Source organism: Felis catus, chromosome B2 (genome assembly GCF_018350175.1).
Source record: "Felis catus isolate Fca126 chromosome B2, F.catus_Fca126_mat1.0, whole genome shotgun sequence".
Classification (NCBI taxonomy): domain Eukaryota; kingdom Metazoa; phylum Chordata; class Mammalia; order Carnivora; family Felidae; genus Felis; species Felis catus.
The window spans coordinates 105,772,005-105,791,722 of record NC_058372.1 but is presented as its reverse complement, the minus strand read 5'-3'; the positions used below and the strand labels follow the sequence as shown (position 1 = coordinate 105,791,722).

Genomic DNA, 19,718 nt, shown 5'->3' with positions numbered 1-19,718 from the left:
TGAATTCCAGAGAAGAAGCTGACTAACCCAAGATCTTCCTGACTTGGGTCTGTAAGCACTGGCTTGTGATTCCTATTATAAAACTGATCAGCCAAAAGTGAGACAGAAGCTTTAATTTATGAAAATCTCCTTTTGAGGTAAAAGAAAATAAATTTTAAAGACTCAAAAAATTATGAATATGATTCTTTTTAACTTTTATTTCCTTCTTGAAAATGTTGCAGAAAAAGTGTAACTTTGAAGTAAGACAAAAAAATACTTTTTCTACTGCTTAACCTCTCTAAATCTTAATGTTTTCTTCTACATGTGAAGATAAAATGTGAGGAAATAATGTCCACTCTACAGAAAGGAATAGATGACATGAACTAAGGCATGTCAAGTCCATGGGTGAAAAGGGAGTCTCAATACATGATAGTTGTATTGGTTTGGATTATTAGTTACAAGCAATGAAAAAAAAAATCTGGCTAATTTAAGCAGAAGAGGAATTATTGAAAATTGGGTAGCATACAGAATTGTGAAAACCTACAGAACCAGATTTGGAAATGGCAAGAATAAAAGCAAGCCTTTGTAGCCAGAATCACAGGCAAAATCACACTTCAGTCTGGTGTCACCACAGAACACGGATGCCCTGGCCTGCACCACTGAACCAGAAATTGTGTGCCACTTGCTGGCCCCGCTACTACTCAAAAAGGATGTTGCTACTCCCACTCCCATCTCTCCTCCCTACTAGGAAGAATTATCCCAAGCTTGCCTTACTGTCTCCAAGGTAAAAATTCCAGGTGGATTATTTTGGTTAGCTGACCCCAGATCATATGCCTGTGCTCCCGCTGTCAAGAGTTGGGGAGTGGGCTTGTCTGACGTTTTCAGTCCATTATGGGAAGAAGACTCGGTTTATCATATTCAAGTTATGTAAGGTAGGGAATTCCCTAAATAGAGGAGGGGAGGCTTAAATATGGGCAGTCCTGCATTTATAGTGACAAATATCCACTATAAAAATCTTTTCATCCCCACTCCCTCTGCTTACCATGGCCACAAAAGCCAAATGAACTTTGAGTGAGTTACAGTCAAATGGGGCCAAATTCTTTGTCCAACAATGCTTGTGACTTGGCTTTTGTGTAATTGTTTCCCCACACTTTTGACTTGTTTCTTTGAAAGACTGTGAAAATTCTAAAAAAGATACTTAAAGGTATTCTTATAGTTTTAATCTAAGTGCAAAAAAAAAAAAAAGATAACTAATGTTTAACAGTGTGCAGAATGCAATTGTTTGGGGCCCCTTGTGGAATTAATCTACAAGAAACATAAATGACAGGGGCTGATGAAGGGGAAGTCTGTGTTTGATCTGTAAAGTCTGACAATCTGAGAAATAAACAGTGACTTGACAGTGATGAAAGAGGAAGAATCAATGATTAGTAAACTCTGATACCATTGTTGCTAAATGGTGGTTTTAGATAATGCTGAATCAAACCTGGAGTTGTGGGAAAGGGTAAATAAAGAATGCAAATCAGGTAACAGTGGAAAAGCAGTTGTAGTTGGTCGTTGAGAGTGTAAGGAAAAAACAGTGATAGAGATTTTGAAAATTGCTTTTTGTTATGTTTTGTCTTTTTTTTTTTTAAGCTTATTTATACTGAGAGCGACAGAGACGGTGCAAGTGGGAGAAGGGCAGAGAGAGAGAGAGCGAGACAGAGAATGAGAGGCAGGCTCTGAGCTGCCAGCTCAGAGCACAATGCAGGGGTCGAACCCATGAAAACGTGAGATCATGACCTGAGCTGGAACCAAGAGTCGTATGCTTAACCAACTAAGCCACCCAGGTGCCCCATTATGTTTTGTCTTTAGGTTTGGGTACACCACACAAAAATGTAGTAGGTCTTAAATTTTAACTATGGAATAGGTAAAATAACTCTCAAAGCTTAAGTTATACTGGATTTATTATTAGTCAAGTCAACCAGATTATTGTTAAATAAACATTTCTCTTTAGGTTGGGAAAAAATATTCCTTAGATTTTAAAGGTTGACATGTATTTTGTAGATATTCCTAACTCTTGAGCTATGAAACATTAAACATTATAAAAAATGTTTAGCTATGCTCTCCGGCAGGTATCAAAGGTATGTTTTGAAAAGTGACAGTTTTTAGATTTCTAAGTAGACTGTTGTAATATTTTAAATATTAAACTGATTCCACAAATACTTACATCATTTCTACCATGTTCTATGTTCTGTGTTAGGACCTGGCATTTAAAGATTAAGTAATATATGGTTATTGCTGCAAGGAGCTCACGGTCTGAGGGGCTCCAAAAAATATGGTCAGCGCTGTAGCAGGTATTTGCAGGAAACTAAATGGTGACGGTAGCCATAGCTCCACATGAGAAGAAAAAAGGAAGTTTTCCTGAAAGAGGTGTCTGAGCTAATCTTTAATCACTGCATTAAAATTCCCGGTTTTAAGAAGAAGGCTTCTTAAAAGAAGTATGAGTATATAAAAGAAATGATCAGAAGGAGAATAAGGTTAAGAAATCACTTTGGGATGCCCAGATTTACTTCTTCAATATGAATATCTCAAATTTTCAAATTGGTAGTAAATACAAATAAATATAATTTAAATAATACATATGGACCTGATATTCCAAGACTTGATCTGCATTGCTCAAGTAAAATGGTAGTGGATGTTCCTTGGCTTTATTTATCACACAACTGTTTATAGTGACCCAACGTCACTTAATTTGCCTTTTCTTTTTTCCTGGTGGGGTTACTAGAAAGTAAATGAAACATGTGAAGCATAGTACAGGGCCTGGCACATAGTAGAGTTCAATAAATGGCAGTCTCTCTCTCCAATCCAAAGTGCATCATCTATGTCCATTCAATACAGTGCCTTTGCAATTAAAAGATGCTTTGATAAATGTCTGCTTAAGTACCAGTACTCACCAAAGAAATATTTAGCACCTTCTGTTTTTTCCCCCCGTTTCCTCAGTCCCCACCCTGTTTATTCTTAGTAATACCTTGTGGTAAAACTCTATAGGGATGAGTTCCTAAAACAAAACTATCACATTTGTTATATTAGAAATTTTTTAATCACATAAGCATGATTCATGAAACAGTTATCAGAAGTTTCTGCCAATGCAATTGCGAATAGAAGTATCAAGATTTTATTATCTTTAGGAAAATAAATCCCACAAGAATTGAGATTACATACAATTCCAAATTCTAGAGTAGGTCAAGATGAGGCAATTCAAAATTCATTAACTGATTAAGTCCATGGGGGGGGGGGGGGAGGCCATAAACGTAGACAAAGCACACTGGCAACAGATGGCAGCACTTGAATATCAAACCCTGCAACCCTGCTTTATACTGTAGGTTAAGTTGTGATTTGCAGAAATGCAAATCCCTGGTCTAAATGGGCAGAAGATAATTTCTACACAAAGGGCACCTCATGAACATTTGAAAGCGTCACATAGTACTAAGATAGCAAGCACACAGAGATACGGGCGGCTGCTACAAGTGTGATTACAAGAAGGGACAATATGAGATAGTAAGTCTTCTGAGACAGAGAGTGTGATTTGTTGGGAGTTGTAAAAGGTTGTAAACAGAAATGGAGCTGGGTTCTACAATCCTGAAAATGGTATTCACCAAGGATCAGAGCATTGGAAACTAAAAACACTCAAAATGCATTTCAGCTGTGCCCTCACAGTATAGTAGGAAGTTGAAGGATGTTCCTTTTTTAAAGAAATTAATTTTATTTCGAGTGTCGTCCATGCAAACTAAAGAGAGTAATAACAGAACGTGAGTATTGTAGGGGTGCCTGGGTGGCTCAGTCGATTAAGCGTCCGACTTCAGCTCAGGTCATGATCTCGAGGTCAGTGAGTGTGAGCCCCATATCAGGCTCTGTGCTGATAGCTCAGAGCCTGGAGCCTGCTTTGGATTCTAGGTCTCCCTCTATCTCTGCCCCTCCCCCACTCACATTCTGCTCTCTCTCTCTCAAAAATAAATAAACATTAAAAATTTTTTTAAATCTTTAAAAAAAGGAAATGACTTTTTTGGTAATATTTATTACATATCAATGGATTTGTTTATGGCTTAAAACTGGGAATAAATTATTTTTTTAGAAAAACTTTTGGATTGGGGTGCCTGGGTGGCTCAGCTGGTTAAGCCTCAGACTTTGGCTCAGGTCATGATCTCATGGTTCATGAGTTCAAGCCCCACATCAGGGGGTTTTGTGCTGATAGCTCAGAGCCTGGGGCCTGCTTCGGATTCTGTCTCATTCTCTCCCTGCCCCTCCCCCTCTTGTGCTCTGTCTCTGTCTCTCAAAAATAAATGTAAAATAATTAAAAACATTTTTTTAAAAAGAAAAACTTTTGGACTGATTTGCCAATTTATTATGCTGGTAACTTATACAAAAAGAAATGGATTTCTTCATCCCTCTATATTTCCTGGTTAATAGGTTAAGACTTTGGAGAAAAAGACACCTAGATTGAAATCTCACCTCATTTGAGTTTTAGCTGTTTGACTTTACCAAGATACTTTAGCTCTTTGTGAATTATCTATTAAAAAGTGGTAATAGGGGCACCTGGGTGGCTCAGTCTGTTAAGCGTCCAACTTCAGCTCAGGTCACGATCTAACCGTCGGTGAGTTCGAGCCCCGCGTTGGGCTCTGGGTTGATGGCTCAGAGCCTGGAGCCTGCTTCCAATTCTGTGTCCCCCTCTCTCTCTGCCCCTCCCCCGTTCATGCTCTGTCTCTGTCTCAAAAATAAACGTTAAAAAAATTTTTTTAAAAAAGTGGTAATAGCTACCTCTTATGATTTTGTGAGGGTCAAAAAATTAAATAGCACAGGGCTTTACACATGGTATGTTTTCAACAATTGAAAGCTGTTCTTAATGTGATTCCATGTATGTTCACCCTTCCAATTCTAAATTATTTACTTCAAATTCCTTACAATGCATTGCTAACTATAATACATACAGAGAAAGGGGCTGGGGCCTTGGTAACTGTAGTAATGATGTTCTTGCAAATACTGCATATGAAAATAAAGTTAATTTGGAAGGGAATGAGGAAAGACGAATATTTTAGGTTTATGTTAGTTATTGTGTATTAAAACCTATGTGAAGGTGCCTATTTAAGTTCAAGGCAAAGGTCTCATTGTTTTGCTTAACTAAGTTCGCTGAAGCCAAAGGACTTATCGATGGCAGCTAGCCTGCCCTGCACTATCCAGAGAGCAAACTAGAGCTAAGCTTTTTTTTTTTTAAAGTATTGACATTATTTCTTTTTTTTTTTTAATTTTTTTTAATGTTTATTTATTTTTGGGACAGAGAGAGACAGAGCATGAACGGGGGAGGGGCAGAGAGAGAGGGAGACACAGAATTGGAAGCAGGCTCCAGGCTCCGAGCCATCAGCCCAGAGACCGACGTGGGCCTCGAACTCACGGACCGCGAGAGCGTGACATGAGCTGAAGTCGGACGCTCAACCGACTGAGCCACCCAGGCGCCCCGAGCTAAGCTTTCTTACTCCTCAATGGCATTGCGTTGGCGAGAGGTACACGGGGCAGGCTTTGGTGGTGATCTTTTGGAAGAGTCTGTTCCAGATCACAGGAGTCTGGGGTGGGCTAGTAAAGTATTCCCTTACGCAATGCAAAAGAGTTCTCACCAGCCTAACCCAATATCTGATTTCTCCTTTCTTAAGACTGGGCTAGTCTAGAAGTGGAAAGGAGTTGAGCGCAAATAGGGCTAATGGTAAAGGGCAGTTTGTCAACACTCTCAAAGGTACTACAAAATTCAAATCAAAGTAGTAGCTATTAGGATTAGACTCACTAGCCTACGAGCTCGGCTTGCGTGAGGCTCGTTTTTGTGTCCCCAGTGCCTCAACAGGGCTCTGCATTCAATATATTTATGAATATATGTATCTTCATAATTTTGTTTTTATGAAAGGTCACTGTGGGAACACCGTAGTTGTTGAGATAAGTACTTTTAAACATAGTTTCTTTGGAAACGTATGACCTGGAGGCTAATAATCAGGATGAAGGCACTGAAGTTAAGCATCTTACCTCAGTACTGTGCGAAGTAAACTTTAGACACTAAGGCTTCAAGGTTAAAGAACACAACTAAACAGGACAGCTAATATGACAGGGTGCAAGATTCGAACTCAGGGCTGCCTATTAAAGGCAAGACAAAAGGTCCCGTGTGAATTCAGCAAAACCCGGGCGGCCGCTGTCCTTCAAGTCGACGCTGCAAGCAGTTCTCACTCGGAGTTGAGGGCCTGGTTTAGCAAGAAGAGCCCGTATGTCCACCCACCTCACCCTCTACAGGAACCGTAACGAAAGGTAAAACGTGGCCCTTGCGCATGCTTACACCGCCCGTCCTCACATTCCCTTCCCCGCCCTGGACGTCGCCGCAGCAACTGTCCCGGAGGTCTTTAGAACGGCTCCCGCCCACCGTGAAGTCAAGCGGGCGGAAACTGTTCGTCTCTGCGACGTGGACACCGTTCTCTTCCTCCGGCCTTTCCAACTTGGAAGCCGACACGATGCGTGCCTGTTTCTCGGGGATTCAAGCTAGAGTTTGCCAGTTGTCAATATGGCCGCTGACGGGCAGGTCCCAAGTAGAGGCTTTTCATAGGCCAAGGTCTCATCCTAGCCCCGCCCACTTCGTCCCTCCAGGCTGCGTCGGCCTAAGTCTTCGCTACGCATGCGCAGCGGGGGCGGGCCGGGAGGTGGGACAGCCGGATTCTTCCGTGTGCCACCGCCGCCGCCTCAGCTTCACTGCTCTTGCCACTCAGGGGTGCATTGGCGGCGTTAGCCGCGAGAGGGGAAGGGAGGGGACCGACGGAGCGTGCGTGCGCGGGGGTCCCCGCAGTCCCAGCAGTTCCTCTCGCGCGGGGTGGGCGGTGGGGGTCAGCAGCAGTCGGGGGAGGCCCTAGACGGCGCCATGTCGGCGGGCGGCCCGTGCCCGGCAGGAGCCGGAGGGGGCCCCGGGGGCGCCTCCTGCGCCGTGGGGGTCTCCCCCGGCGGGGTATCCATGTTCCGATGGCTGGAGGTGCTGGAGAAGGAGTTCGACAAGGCCTTCGTGGATGTGGATCTGCTCCTGGGTGAGATCGATCCGGACCAGGCGGACATCACTTATGAGGGGCGACAGAAGATGACCAGCCTGAGCTCCTGCTTTGCGCAGCTTTGCCATAAAGCCCAGACTGTGTCACAAATTAACCACAAGCTGGAGGTGAGCTGTGGGCCCTGGAGGAGGTGGCATTCAGCCCTAGGCATCAGATCCCATTTAACGCACTGGTGAAACGACCCTAGAAAACTACCTACCAGGGCACCTGGGCTCAGATGCGACAGGAGAGTGCGTGTGTATATGTGTAAAGCAGAGGAGTGAGGTGAGGTTGGAGTAGAAAAAGGGGGTGTAGGTCGACGTGTGGGTGTCCTGGAGTCCTGTCACCCACCTTCCTAGTATTTCTATGCGGAGGAAACAGGAACTAGTTACTCCAGCCTACTTGTACGTGCATCATTAATAAACCTAAGATTTAAGCTCAAAGATTGTCAGAATACCTTAGCCCACCTTTCAACATTTGAGTTCTCTTATATCGATTTTGACATTGACAAACTAGGTTTGTATATCACCAGACTGATACAGTGTTGATGGTTTTTTTTAACTATTTCAGACCATCGTGTCTTGTTTCACACAGACATACTATTCCCTGAATGCATGAACTATTTAGGGGAATTCTATCAAAGCTCTTAGGAAAATTTAGTGGGATAAACAGGATAGTATCAGTGTCCTTCTTGGTTTATAGTTGGTCTTTAAATTACAGGCAGATACCGCAAGAGTTGTCTACAATTTTTCAAAAGACGTATAACATTGAATGAAGTTTTGTTTGTCCTTTACTGTATTTCCCAAAGTCTGGATTTATTTGTGAGAGTATGTGAAGAATGATCATTTGCTTTAGTCTCTAATCTTGTGTGTGGGTGTGGGTGTGGGTGGAGTGGAGTAGTGGTGGTTCCAAAAAAAACCAAAAACCTACCACGTTGTGCAGAAAGTTAAATTAATGCATTATTACAATATTTAGAAACATGGCACGTTGACATTATTACATAAAGAGCTTTTTCTAACTAGATAATTTAACAGAATGGGTCTTTCATTTTAAAGTACATAAAGATAGGATAATCAGAGATGTGCAAAGCTCTTTGAACGTGAAGTTACCCCGGAAAGCATCATTGCTGTCAGTTACAGTGATTGAGAGTACCCCTTAGATCCAAATCAATATGAATATCAGGTATGTATCCTCTCCTTGATTAGTGGTTAGCAGTCTTCCTCTTTCCTGGCAGCCACAGAAAAGGTGGTCTCATTCATCTGTGATTAGCACAGATGCAAATCAGAGATTTTGTTTCTTCTCCACTGAAGGGACTGTTCATCTCTTCCATCCTTTTTGAAGAGTTTCCAATGGAAGCGCTGATGTGAAGCTAATCACGTCTTGTTCTAGGTATATGAAAATGATTTTTTATTGCTTGATTGCTGCTTACTTCTAGAAGGTAGTTAATTTTTCGGGTAGTAAAAATGCATTTAATGGATTTTAGAAATAGTGTTTTAGCTTTAAATAACAGAGCAAGAGTAGCTTTTGCCTCATGAGAACTTTCATATCATTTCCTACTGCAAGTACCTACTGAGGATAAACAGCTTTTAAAAAGTGAAACAATATCTAATTTTTTAAATGACCAGAGGACTCTTTGAACAGTGATATTTTGATGTCGGATATAAAATCTAATTTTGGAGAAAGGATGATTCTGTGAGTAGGATGTGGTACTCAGTCTTTTTCATCTTTAAATATTTTAGATGAGTATTCAGAGCTATAATAAATTATGTATATCCTTTTTCTCAGAAATTGTAATTACATATTCTGACTCCACATCCTGGCTTAGGAGGTGGCGTTATTTCTCAAAATAAGAAATGCTAGCCTGTCGTGATGTGAGCATGTTTCTTCAACATACTTTGAAACCCTTGACTTAAAGATCTTAGAAAATGGGGAAGGGACATTTTGTTTGTGTGTTTTTCTGTTGCAGTCAACTTATCTATTTGTGGGTTAATCTTTCTACATTTAGCAGTTTTTACGGTTTTCATGGAACCGGTTGTGTGTTTTTGAGGAGGGAGGTTCGTTGTCAGCAGTGCCTTTCAAAGCAGACCTGCTGTTGGATTATTTGCAGAATTTCAGAGGTTCATATACTGTTATTAATCTGAGATCTTGAAATCTTTAGAAAAGATTTCCATACTTTCTTGCCCTGTTTTATTTCTTAGTAAGTGGATTGAATTACTTCTATTGTTTTAAGGATATGGGCATTAAGATTCAACATTTGAGGCCATTTATAGTGTGATATAACAGGTGTGCACCAAAGTTCAGTGTTTTTAGAGATTAATACCTTAAACTATATTACCATTATAAAACATTTTTATAATCAAGACACAGATACTTCCAGTGTAGGTAACTTATATTTAATTGGTCTTGAGTATCTTTCCTTCCAGATTGCTCTTTCTTCTGCCTTACTTATTGTGCCTTTAGGTAATACCATGTTTAATATCAATATAGTAGTTAAAACAATTTTGCTGCAAAAAAAGCCAGAGGTTATATTTAAAATTAAATACTAAATGGTGTGCCTGGATGACTCAGTTGGTTGAGCTTCTTGATTGCGGCTCAAGTCATGATCCCGGGGCCGTGGGATCAAGTCCCCCAGTCTGCTTGAGATTCTCTCCCTGTCCTTCTCCCCCACTCACACACATGTGCATGGTCCCTCTCCCTGTGTGTGTGTGTGTCTCTCTCTCAAATAGAATTTAAAAAAGTAAAATAAAATAAAAAGTAAATATAAATGACGCCTGTGTGACTGCTGCTTGCCATAGGGAGAGGGCTATATATAAGGGGAAGGGGAGGACAAAGAATATCAGAATATATTGAGATATTTCAGGTTACTCACCTCTCTCTTATACTTTCCACATGCATGAGAATTCCTGCTCTAGTGAGCACTTGGTGACAGCTGTGCTGGAGTCACAGGTATTGATTGGGACAGTAGTAAGAGCAGTAGTAATAGTAATAGTTTTAGTAGTGTGTTAGAGTAGTACAAAGATTGAGAACCAATACTTTAGAAAAACCCACCTGTCTATCTGGAAATGCAATTTTCTGCCTATTTACCCCTTCTCTAAAATAACAGCAAAACATGAGGCACCTGGGTGGCTCAGTTGGTTAAGCATCTGACTGGATCTCAGCTCAGGTCTTGATCTCAGGGTTGTGAGTTTGAGTCCCACATTGAGCTCCGTGCTGGGTATAGAGCCTACTTAAAAAAATAATAATAATAAAAATAAAATAACAGCAAAACAATATATCTTCTGTCACATCTTCCTTTCCCTCCCCCAACAATTGCTGAATCAGTGTATCTTTTTTTTTATTTAAAAAAATTTTTTTTTAATGTTTACTTATTTTTGAGAGAGAGAGAGAGAGAGCACGAGCATGAGCGGGGGAGGGGCACAGAGAGAGGGAGATACAGAATCAGAAGCAGGCTCCAGGCTCCAAGCTGTCAGCACAGGGCTTGAACTCAAGAACTGTGAGATCATGACCCGAGCCAAAGTCGGACACTCGACCGACTGAGCCACCCAGGCCCCCCTGAATCAGTATATCTTTTTAAACTGATTTACTGTTCACAACCATCAGAAGAGAAACTTTTGGTTTAGAGCCATGTTTACGATGAACTGATGATGTACTGTCCTTTTACTGCTTTAATACTGTTCTGTTTTTAAACAGGTGGTAAGGCCATTTTGCACCGTTGAACTTGAAGGTTAATATTGATTCACTCTGTATTTATTGAGGACTAATTCTGTGCCAGATGCTGTATTGGGTACTTGGGATACAATGGAGACCAAAATGGACATAGTTATTGCTGTTACAAGGTTTGAATTCTGTTGGGGAGTTAATTGGAATAATTATCACGTAAGTGTGAAATTCCAACTTTGATGAGTATTATGAAAGGTACATAGTGTAATGGGAGCTTGTTCTGGGGGATCAAGGAAGGCTTCCTTCTGGAAGTGGCCATTGAGTTAAGACATAAAGCATAAGTAGGAATTAATTAGGCCAAGAGAAACAGGAATATCATTCAACATTCCAGTTGAGAGAACAGAAAATGGAACACACTGTGATGGTCAAGTGCATAATGCACTTGAAGAACTGACAGAGAGTTGGTATGTGTTATAAGAGCAGATGGCCCAAGGAGTGAGATGCAAGATAAGTTTGAACAGGTAGTTAGGGACGATATCTACATGATTTTATAGGCCATGCAGTAGATTTGGGGGCTCTATCATACCAGTGGGAGATGTTTAAAACTGGATGGTGACCTCAGATAGGAGATTAGCATAGCTCACTGAGGCTAGGGTTAAGGAGAGAGTTTGGGATAATGACAAGAATGAATGCAGGAAATCCTTTAGAAGATTCTTATTTTGATCCATATGAGAGGATGATCGTGCAGGGTAGGATAGTGAGATGGAGGTGACAGAACAAGAGAGACTTGGGAGGTAAAAATAAAGTCTAGAAATGGATTGGAATGGAGAGATGAGGGAATTTAGGATGGCTCCAAGATGTCAGTTGGCTGAATAGATAGATGGACATGAGTTATTATTAACAATAGTTATGTTGCTAACCTTACTGATCAGTTAATATTGGTCAGGCTCTGCTTTTAGTGTTTTGCATATATTCAGTCATGTAATTCTCACAACAGTCCTGTGTGATAGGTTTACTATTATTATTCCCATTTTACCAGGATTAAGTAAGGGGACCAAAGCTCTAGAACTAGAGAAACCAGTTTCTCCCAAAGCACATATTTATGCCTGGTGGGGGAAGGAGGAGGTAGAGAGAAAAGCAGGCAGAAAGAGTGAGTGTGGCTGGATAGGTAGCAGGAAGGAGGAGTGTAGAATTCCAGGGGGATATTGCACGTATAAGCCAATAAATGTGTATAAGCCAATGAGAAGCATCTAGTTGAGAGGGAAGCTGAATATTCTAGCAAAAGAGAAGGGTAAGTAGTAGTAGTAAGATTTCTGAATGAAGAGGAGATCTAAGATACATGTAGAGAGAATGGCCTCACATTGAAAGGCCAGCTGTTACACTTGGAGGGAGAGGGACACTGTGAGAGCAGGAGGTGGGAGGTTGAGAGTTTGTCTGATGGCTTCTTTGTTCTCTGTGAAATTGGAGCTGGGGACAACTGCTGAAAGTGGGTGAGAGTAAGAGCTTGGAGAGAGTGAAAAGATTTGAAATAGTTATGGAAGAGTGGAAGAGCCAGTTGGCCAGAGAAATAGAGGGACCGCCAGGCAATGTTGGAGACTTATTTGGAGTTAGTTATCATAAATTCATGATACAGCCAGTCTGCCTTGTTGTGTGACTTTCTCCAACAATACTTGTTTAGTAACAAGCACAGTAATGTGAGTAATAATCCAGTGTTGTAGCAAGGAGTTTGCTATGTTGACAAGAGCGTTATTGAAATGAAAATGGTAATGGGGATGAAGAAAAGGAATAACCTTCAATTAAAGAAGTAGAAACAGGATTTAATAATTATGTATGTGCAGAGGATGAGGACAAGGAGGGGTTAAGGATGCCATCACATTTCTGTTTGAGAAATGGATTAGGTGGTAGCTGTTTGAGTATAGTAGTCTCCCCCCCAAATTCATATACACCCAGAACCTCAGAATGTGACCTTATTTGGAGATAAGGTCTTTGCAGATGTAATAATTCAAGGGTGGAAATAAGATCATAGCAGATTAGAGTGGACCCTAAATCCAATGAGATTGTCCTGATAAGAGACACTCAGGACACACAGAGACACGGAGAAGAAGGCTATGTGGAGGAAGAATCAGAGATTGGGGTGACATGTCAACAGTCTTGAGAAATGCCCAGGATTGCTGTCAATCCTGATTGCTGTCAGAAGCTAGGAGACATGCATGGAACAGTTTCTCCTTCAGGGTATCCAGAAGGAAACAGGCCTGCCAATAGCTTGGTTTTGAGCTCTTGGCATCCTGAACTGTGAGAGAATAAATTTTTGTTCTTTTAAGCCACCAAGTTTGTAGTGATTTGTTATGACAGCCCTAGGAGACTTACACCATTTACTGAAGTAAAGAATCCAGGAGAAGGAGCAGGTTTGGCAGGAAAGATGAGTTGAGTTTAGGAGATTGTATGTAGTTAAGTTTCTTATCCTTTCTTGTATATTCCTAACATAGTCTCCTAATTGCTTCTTACCCCCTCCAAACCATCTTTTCATTTTCAAAATCATTCTTTTTTTTTTTAAGTATTTTTTAAAAATGTTCATTTATTTTTGAGAGAGAGAGCACACGTGTGAGTGGGGGGAGGGGCAGTGAGAGGGAGACAGCATCCCAAGCAGCTCTGTGCTGTCAGCGCAGAGCCAATCGTGGGGCTCAGTCTCACAAACTGTGAACTCACGACCTGAACTGAAATCAAGAGTGGACGCTCAAACGACTGAGCCACCCAGGTGCCCCTCACTGTCAGAGTCATTCTAAAATATTTCAGTTTAATTGTTCATATCAAAAAAGGGCAACTCTGATTCTGGTCACTCTTCTTTTACTTACACTTTTCTTTTACTAACTGGGTAAAATTCAAACTCTAGCATAGTGATCAATGCCCAGTGTGTCTGTCCTTATCTCTTGTCACCCCTTCTTAACTCCTTTTGCCTCTCAATAAAACTGGTCTATTTGCAGCTCTCTAAATAGGCCTTGCATGGCATCACTGCTTTAACATAGGCTTTTGTGTATAGTGCCTTCTCTGTCCCCTTTGTCTACAGTGTCAAACACCCACTCATCTTTCAAGATACCACTTACCTCACCATCTCTGTGAAGGCTTTCCTCACCCCATTTCTCTCTGCTCTATATAGGCAGAGCTGGTCATAACACCTTTAACTCACTTGGACTGTTAAATTTGTTACGTTGTTCTGTCATTAGTGGCTGCCACATCTCTCTACCTCTGGAAGGTAATCTCTTGGAGGGTCAAGACTATGTCTTAGGTGAAATGATATCAAGTGCTTTGTGGAAAGCTGACTTTAGGTGGGGGGAATATTATCTCTTTGTGAACTCATTTTGGTCTCTAGGAATGGGTTGGTAATTTTTTTCTCTATAGTGCTTTCAAACTTTATCGAGTAGTGAGCAATTCCTTTGAGTATGGGTATCCAGTTGACGGGTATGTGGATTATAGAATTGTTGTTTGGCCCCTTTTTAAAATTGGAAATTTGAAACTCACACATTAAATACCAACCTTTCTGCCCTATTTACATCCCTGTCTCACTTGCAAGGGATTTTCACTTCTCAGACCTTTCTCTACTCTATATATTAGCTGATCTCTTTAGTACTCAGGTAAATTTCTCCTTTCTTACTGACTTTTTCACTGCTTTTTTTTTTTTTTAAGTTTTTATATAAATTCCAGGGAGTTAACATACAGTGGAATACTGGCTTCAGGTGTAGATGATAGTGATTCAGCACTTCCATACATCACCCAGACTTTCGCTTCCTTTTTTTTTTTTCACTCCATTTTGAATTGGTACATCACACATGGCCTCTGTAACAGTGCTTATGACTCTCTCTGTCATAATTGGAAGTGTAATTTTGTCTCTTTTTACCAGACAGTGAAATTCTGAAGGGCAGAATCCATGTCTTACTCATCTTTTTTGTCTCCAGATCCTGGCAGACAGTGTGTACTCAATAAATATTTATTTAAATGAATAAATTATTTGAAACACTTTTAGTGTTCTACCATGAACCCTCAAAGATTACCAGTAATCATTCTATAATACAAGTTTCACGAGGGCTGGGATGGTTTCTGTCTATATCCGTGGTATCTAACACAGTGTCCACTACATTGGTGAATGACTAAATCTGCAGGTTCATTTTTTCCCCTGGTATGTGATCCACAAGGATAGGATTTGTAAGTTAATATTTCATGGTATTCCATTTTAAGAAAAATTTGAAACTGTGACTAAAAGTAACATTAAACATTCATATTGTGTATGGACTTAGTGTACTTGTGACATTTCTAGAATATAGGGTAGCTTGATTCTCTTCACCCTACCTCCAGTTTGATCATAGAACCAACTGCGTTAACATGCAAATGGAAACAGGAAACATTTTATGTTGCTTGGAACTTCATTTTGAGCTTAACTTCAAAGTAATTTAACTTTCAAAAATACATCACAGATTTATCTCTTTCTTTTTGAAAATCCTCCAGCCATAATTCATTCACTTTGTTTCCTGTATTATACACAGCTGCCCTTTTTTAAAACATAAATTTGATCATGTCATTTTGCTTAAAATGCCTCAATTATACTGTGAGTAAAATTCAAACTTCTTATGGCTGTCAAGCTGTATGATCTGACCTCTGGATTTCTCTTCAATGACCTATCTTACCATTCTTTTCTCTTTTCTATATGGTGCAGCCACATGGGCCTCCCTTCACACTTCAAGACAACAAACTTTTGGTCTCAGGACCCCTTTCCACTCTACAAATTATGAAGTCCCCAAAATGTGGATTAGGTCTATAGGCATTTACTGTATTAGAAATTAAAACTGAGAAAACTTTAAATATTTCCCGTATCAGCTGAAAATAGTAACAGTAAGTCTATTATATGTTCATATAGATATCATTTTTAATGAGAAAATAACTTTCCAAAAAAAAGTAGCACTGTTTTACATTTAAGAATAATCTTTAAATATCTGGCTTACTAGAAGACAGCTGGATTCTTACATCTGCTTCTGCATTCAAACATTTGTGATATGAGGCGTGGGTTGTAGCCTAGAAAGTTTGACCTCACAGAGATATATAGTTAGATAAGGGAGGAGTATCTTAATAACCTTTTCAGATAGTTGTGGATATTTTTCTTTGATATTAAAAGGTAATTTTTTGGGGGGCGCCTGGGTGGCGCAGTCGGTTAAGCGTCCGACTTCAGCCAGGTCACGATCTCGCGGTCCGTGAGTTCGAGCCCCGCGTCAGGCTCTGGGCTGATGGCTCAGAGCCTGGAGCCTGTTTCCGATTCTGTGTCTCCCTCTCTCTCTGCCCCTCCCCCGTTCATGCTCTGTCTCTCTCTGTCCCAAAAATAAATAAATGTTAAAAATAAAAAATAAAAAATAAAAGGTAATTTTTTGGGGCGCCTGGGTGGCTCAGTCAGTTAAGTGTCTGGCTCTTGGTTTCAACTCAGATCATGATCTCACAGCTCATGAGTTTGAGCCCTACTTCGGGCTCCACACTGACAGTGTGGAGCCTGCTTGGGATTCTCTCTCTTTTTCTCTCTGCCCCTCCCCTGCTTGTGCCCTCACTCTCTCTCAAAATAAATAAACTTTTTTTTTTTAAAAAAGGTAATTTCTTAAAGGTTAGTTAAAATGTGGAGTCTGAAACTCTAATCAATGAAGTTTTCATCCACTGTTAAAGTAAAATACATTGGTCTATGTATGTAGTCATTGAATGGATCTCTTACTGAGTCCTGATGTTAACATTATGGATTGGTCATTTGAAAATACCGGTTTGCTGAGTTATGCAGATTTTCTAAATGTGGGTACACCTCATTGTACAGTATTTAAAAAAAACCTTTGTTGGGGTGCCTGGGTGACTCAGTCAGTTAAGGGTCCGACTTTGACTCAGGTCATGATCTCATGGTTCCTGGGGTTGAGCCCTGTGTCAGGCTCTGTGCTCACCGCTCAGAATCTGGAACTACTTTGGATTCTGTGTCTCCCTCTCTGTCTGCCTCTCCCCTGCTTGCTCTCTGTCTCAAAAATAAATAAACATTAAAAAAAAATTTTTTTTAAGTCATATTTGTTAATATCACCAGCCTCATCAGAAAATCCTTTAAGCGTTTGGAAGCTGTCAAGCTTCAATTTTTCCAGAATTCTAATTTTCATTTGAAAACACAAATTCTTACCATTGGCAATAATACTCTCAGTTGTTTGCCTTGAAGTAACAGATTCACTTAATCGTTGTCAAGAATATGTCTACCAATAGTAATGTACTTGTTCTTCTTTCTTTTTTAAAAATTTTTAAAGTTTATTTATTTTTGAGAGAGAGAGACAAAACATGAGCAGGTGAGGAGCAGAGAGAGAGGGAGACACAGAATTTGAAACAGGCTCCAGGCTCCAAGCTGTCAGCACAGAGCCCCATGCAGGGCTCAGACTCACAAAAGGCGAGCTCATGACCTGAGCTCAAGTTGGACACTTAACCAACTGAGCCACCCAGGGATCCCTGTTCTTCTTTCAAGTAAAACTGGTGTTCCATGCAAACAGTTTGGTTTTGCAACTCAAGCGATTGCGTAAGTGCTTTTTCTTGGGACAACATGATTTGATATGCAGCATATATGCTTTATGCACACTTCCCATTTCATCACACAGAATATTAAAAGGAAGTACTCAAGGGTTGAGATTTTTAAAAATTTATAATTTTTATTTTTATTTAAAAAAAAAAATTTTTTTTTTAACGTTTATTTATTTTTGAGACAGAGAGAGACAGAGCATGAACGGGGTGGGTCAGAGAGAGAGGGAGACACAGAATCCGAAACAGGCTCCAGGCTCTGAGCTGTCAGCCCAGAGCCCGACGCGGGGCTCGAACTCACTGGCTGCGAGATCGTGACCTGAGCTGAAGTGGGACACCCAGCCCACTGAGCCACCCAGGCGCCCCTATAATTTTTTTTTTTAAAGTTTACTTACTTTTGACAGAGACAGAGTGCGAGCATGAGCTGGGGAGGGGCAGAGAGAGAGGGAGACACAGAATCCCAAGCAGGCTCCAGGCTGTCAGCACAGAGCCTGACGCGGGGCTGGAACTCACGAACTGTGAGATCATGACCTGGGCCGAAGTCGGACACTTAACTGACTGAGCCACCCAGGCGTCCCCCCAAAATTTATAATTTTTATTGCTTCATCACGGGCATTCTTAAATGAACTTTTTGTTCTTTAACTGCAAACACATTTTACTCATCATTGCTTTTGCACTTTCAGTACAAATGTCATCATGGTGAAAAAGGCAAATAATGCTTTATTAGTATTAAAATAGTTTTGACCTTGTGGATGCCCTGAAAAGGTCCCACAGGCCTGTGAGAATTGCTGCTCTGACAGCGACTGGAACACTTCTCAGAAGAGTAAGTGTACTCTCCCACCCCACGAATCCCCTTCTTTTAGTTTCTTTCATACAGCTTACACTTGGTAAGTATATATTATATTACTTGCTTTGTAATGACCTTGGACAAGTTACCTGACTTCTCTGCACCTCAGTTTCCTTCTCTGTACAAAAAATGTGTCTCTCAGAGGATTATCATGAAGATTAAGACAATTAAAATATGAGTATGTCCCAAAAAGTACCTGGCATATAATGCCATTAGTGCTGTTGTTACATATGCCACTCATTTTCTTCACAAGCTGCCTCCTGCACAAGGCCACTGCACGCTTTGCAGGCCAGGATCCCCATTTGTTTCACCTACCAGTGTCTCCCTAGAGCCCAGCCCGTGCCTGGCATGTGGGTGGTAGTTGATAAATACTTGCTGAATGAATGTAGTTTAGAAACAAAAACAAGTTTGCTGGTCTTAAACTGCAGAGCAGTTTGGAGAAAAATGATGACAGATGAAGTTAGTGGTCTTTTACGCTTGTATAGAGGGAATTGGAGCGAATAGGCAGTTTTCTCACAGAACTTTTGTAAGCCAGATGTGCAGACTCTTTCAGGAGCTGACTTGTAATAAAGAGGAACATTATTTCCTATCTTGAGGGATGGCAGAGGTTTTTATATTTGACCTCTGAATATATTTTCTGTTTGGTCACAGTCTTTGTTTTAGAATCGGATCTGTTGTCTTTCTGTACTCTTGGGTGGTTGGAGCAATGCTAAGTACTTCAGGCACAGCGGGGAACAGGAAGGCAGAGGGAGATTCTTTATAAGAGGTATGGGTTAACTCAGATTAGGGCTGAGACGTTGTTCTGCTCTGTTGAAGGAGTAGAAGGAAAAAATGGAATGGATCAAAATGCTTTCATGAGTTGCATTTTCCCTGTGACTTTTTTTCACAGGAGAAAAGTCCCTGTGAAGAATGGCTCTGTTCTGCTTTTGCTGTCGCTCAGGATCCTATATGTATATAACAATTCCTATGATACTTTTTTTTTAAAAGTTTAGTTCCAGGAAAGAAGGAGTCTCACCAGATAAAATGGCATTGCTGCTTTTAACGAGTCAAGGAGAATTATATAATATATAAAGGTTTTCCTATTGATAGGAAACTCAGTATTAAATTTAATACACAATAAACTGTATTAAGGTGGATTTTTTTAGTGAAATCTTGCCATCTCTATATGTTTTTATTTTTATTTTTTGACTGTTATTTTTGAGAGAGAGAAACAGAGAGAGAAAGAGAGCATGGGGGAAGGGCAGAGAGAAGAGGAACAGAGGATCCGAAGCAGGCTCCATGCTAACAGCAGCAAGCCGGATGTGGAGCTTGAACTCATGAACCTGAGCCGAAGTTGGACACTTAACCAACTGAGCCACCGCGCAGTTTTTTTTTTTTTTTACATTTTTATTTTTTATTTTTTACATTTCTTTTATTTATCTTGTGAGCTTTACAGCCTTTTTTTTATTTTTTACATTTCTTTTATTTATCTTGTGAGATTTACAGCCTTTCGGGAAATAGATGGGTATAGATGATAAGTCTTAGATATTGACATTAAATGGTATAATTGCTAGAGATTTAAATTCTAATCTGTACTTTCATCCTAAACT

The 19,718-nt window shown here is 40.4% G+C and overlaps 2 protein-coding genes across 7 annotated transcripts in view; one reads left to right on the top strand and one right to left on the bottom strand.

The window, feature by feature from the left end:
* Positions 1-6,530, bottom strand: part of LOC101093938 (nephrocan-like) — a 31,937-nt gene extending 25,407 nt beyond the window's left edge. For 3 of the 4 annotated variants that reach the window (XM_023254289.2, XM_023254292.2, XM_023254290.2), the window contains exon 1: positions 6,022-6,160. The gene's annotated coding sequence lies outside the window, so the exon portion shown is untranslated. Of the gene's footprint in view, positions 1-6,021; positions 6,161-6,409 lie in introns of those variants that run through there. The other variant, XM_023254291.2, reaches the window with a different exon arrangement.
* A 184-nt stretch (positions 6,531-6,714) lies between these two features.
* Positions 6,715-19,718, top strand: part of GOPC (golgi associated PDZ and coiled-coil motif containing) — a 39,412-nt gene continuing 26,408 nt past the window's right edge. For all 3 annotated transcript variants that reach the window (XM_011282639.4, XM_011282638.4, XM_023254293.2), the window contains exon 1: positions 6,715-7,186. In XM_011282639.4, the coding sequence (XP_011280941.2) occupies positions 6,899-7,186 (288 nt within the window). In that variant the 5' untranslated portion in view covers positions 6,715-6,898. The remainder of the gene's footprint in view (positions 7,187-19,718) is intronic.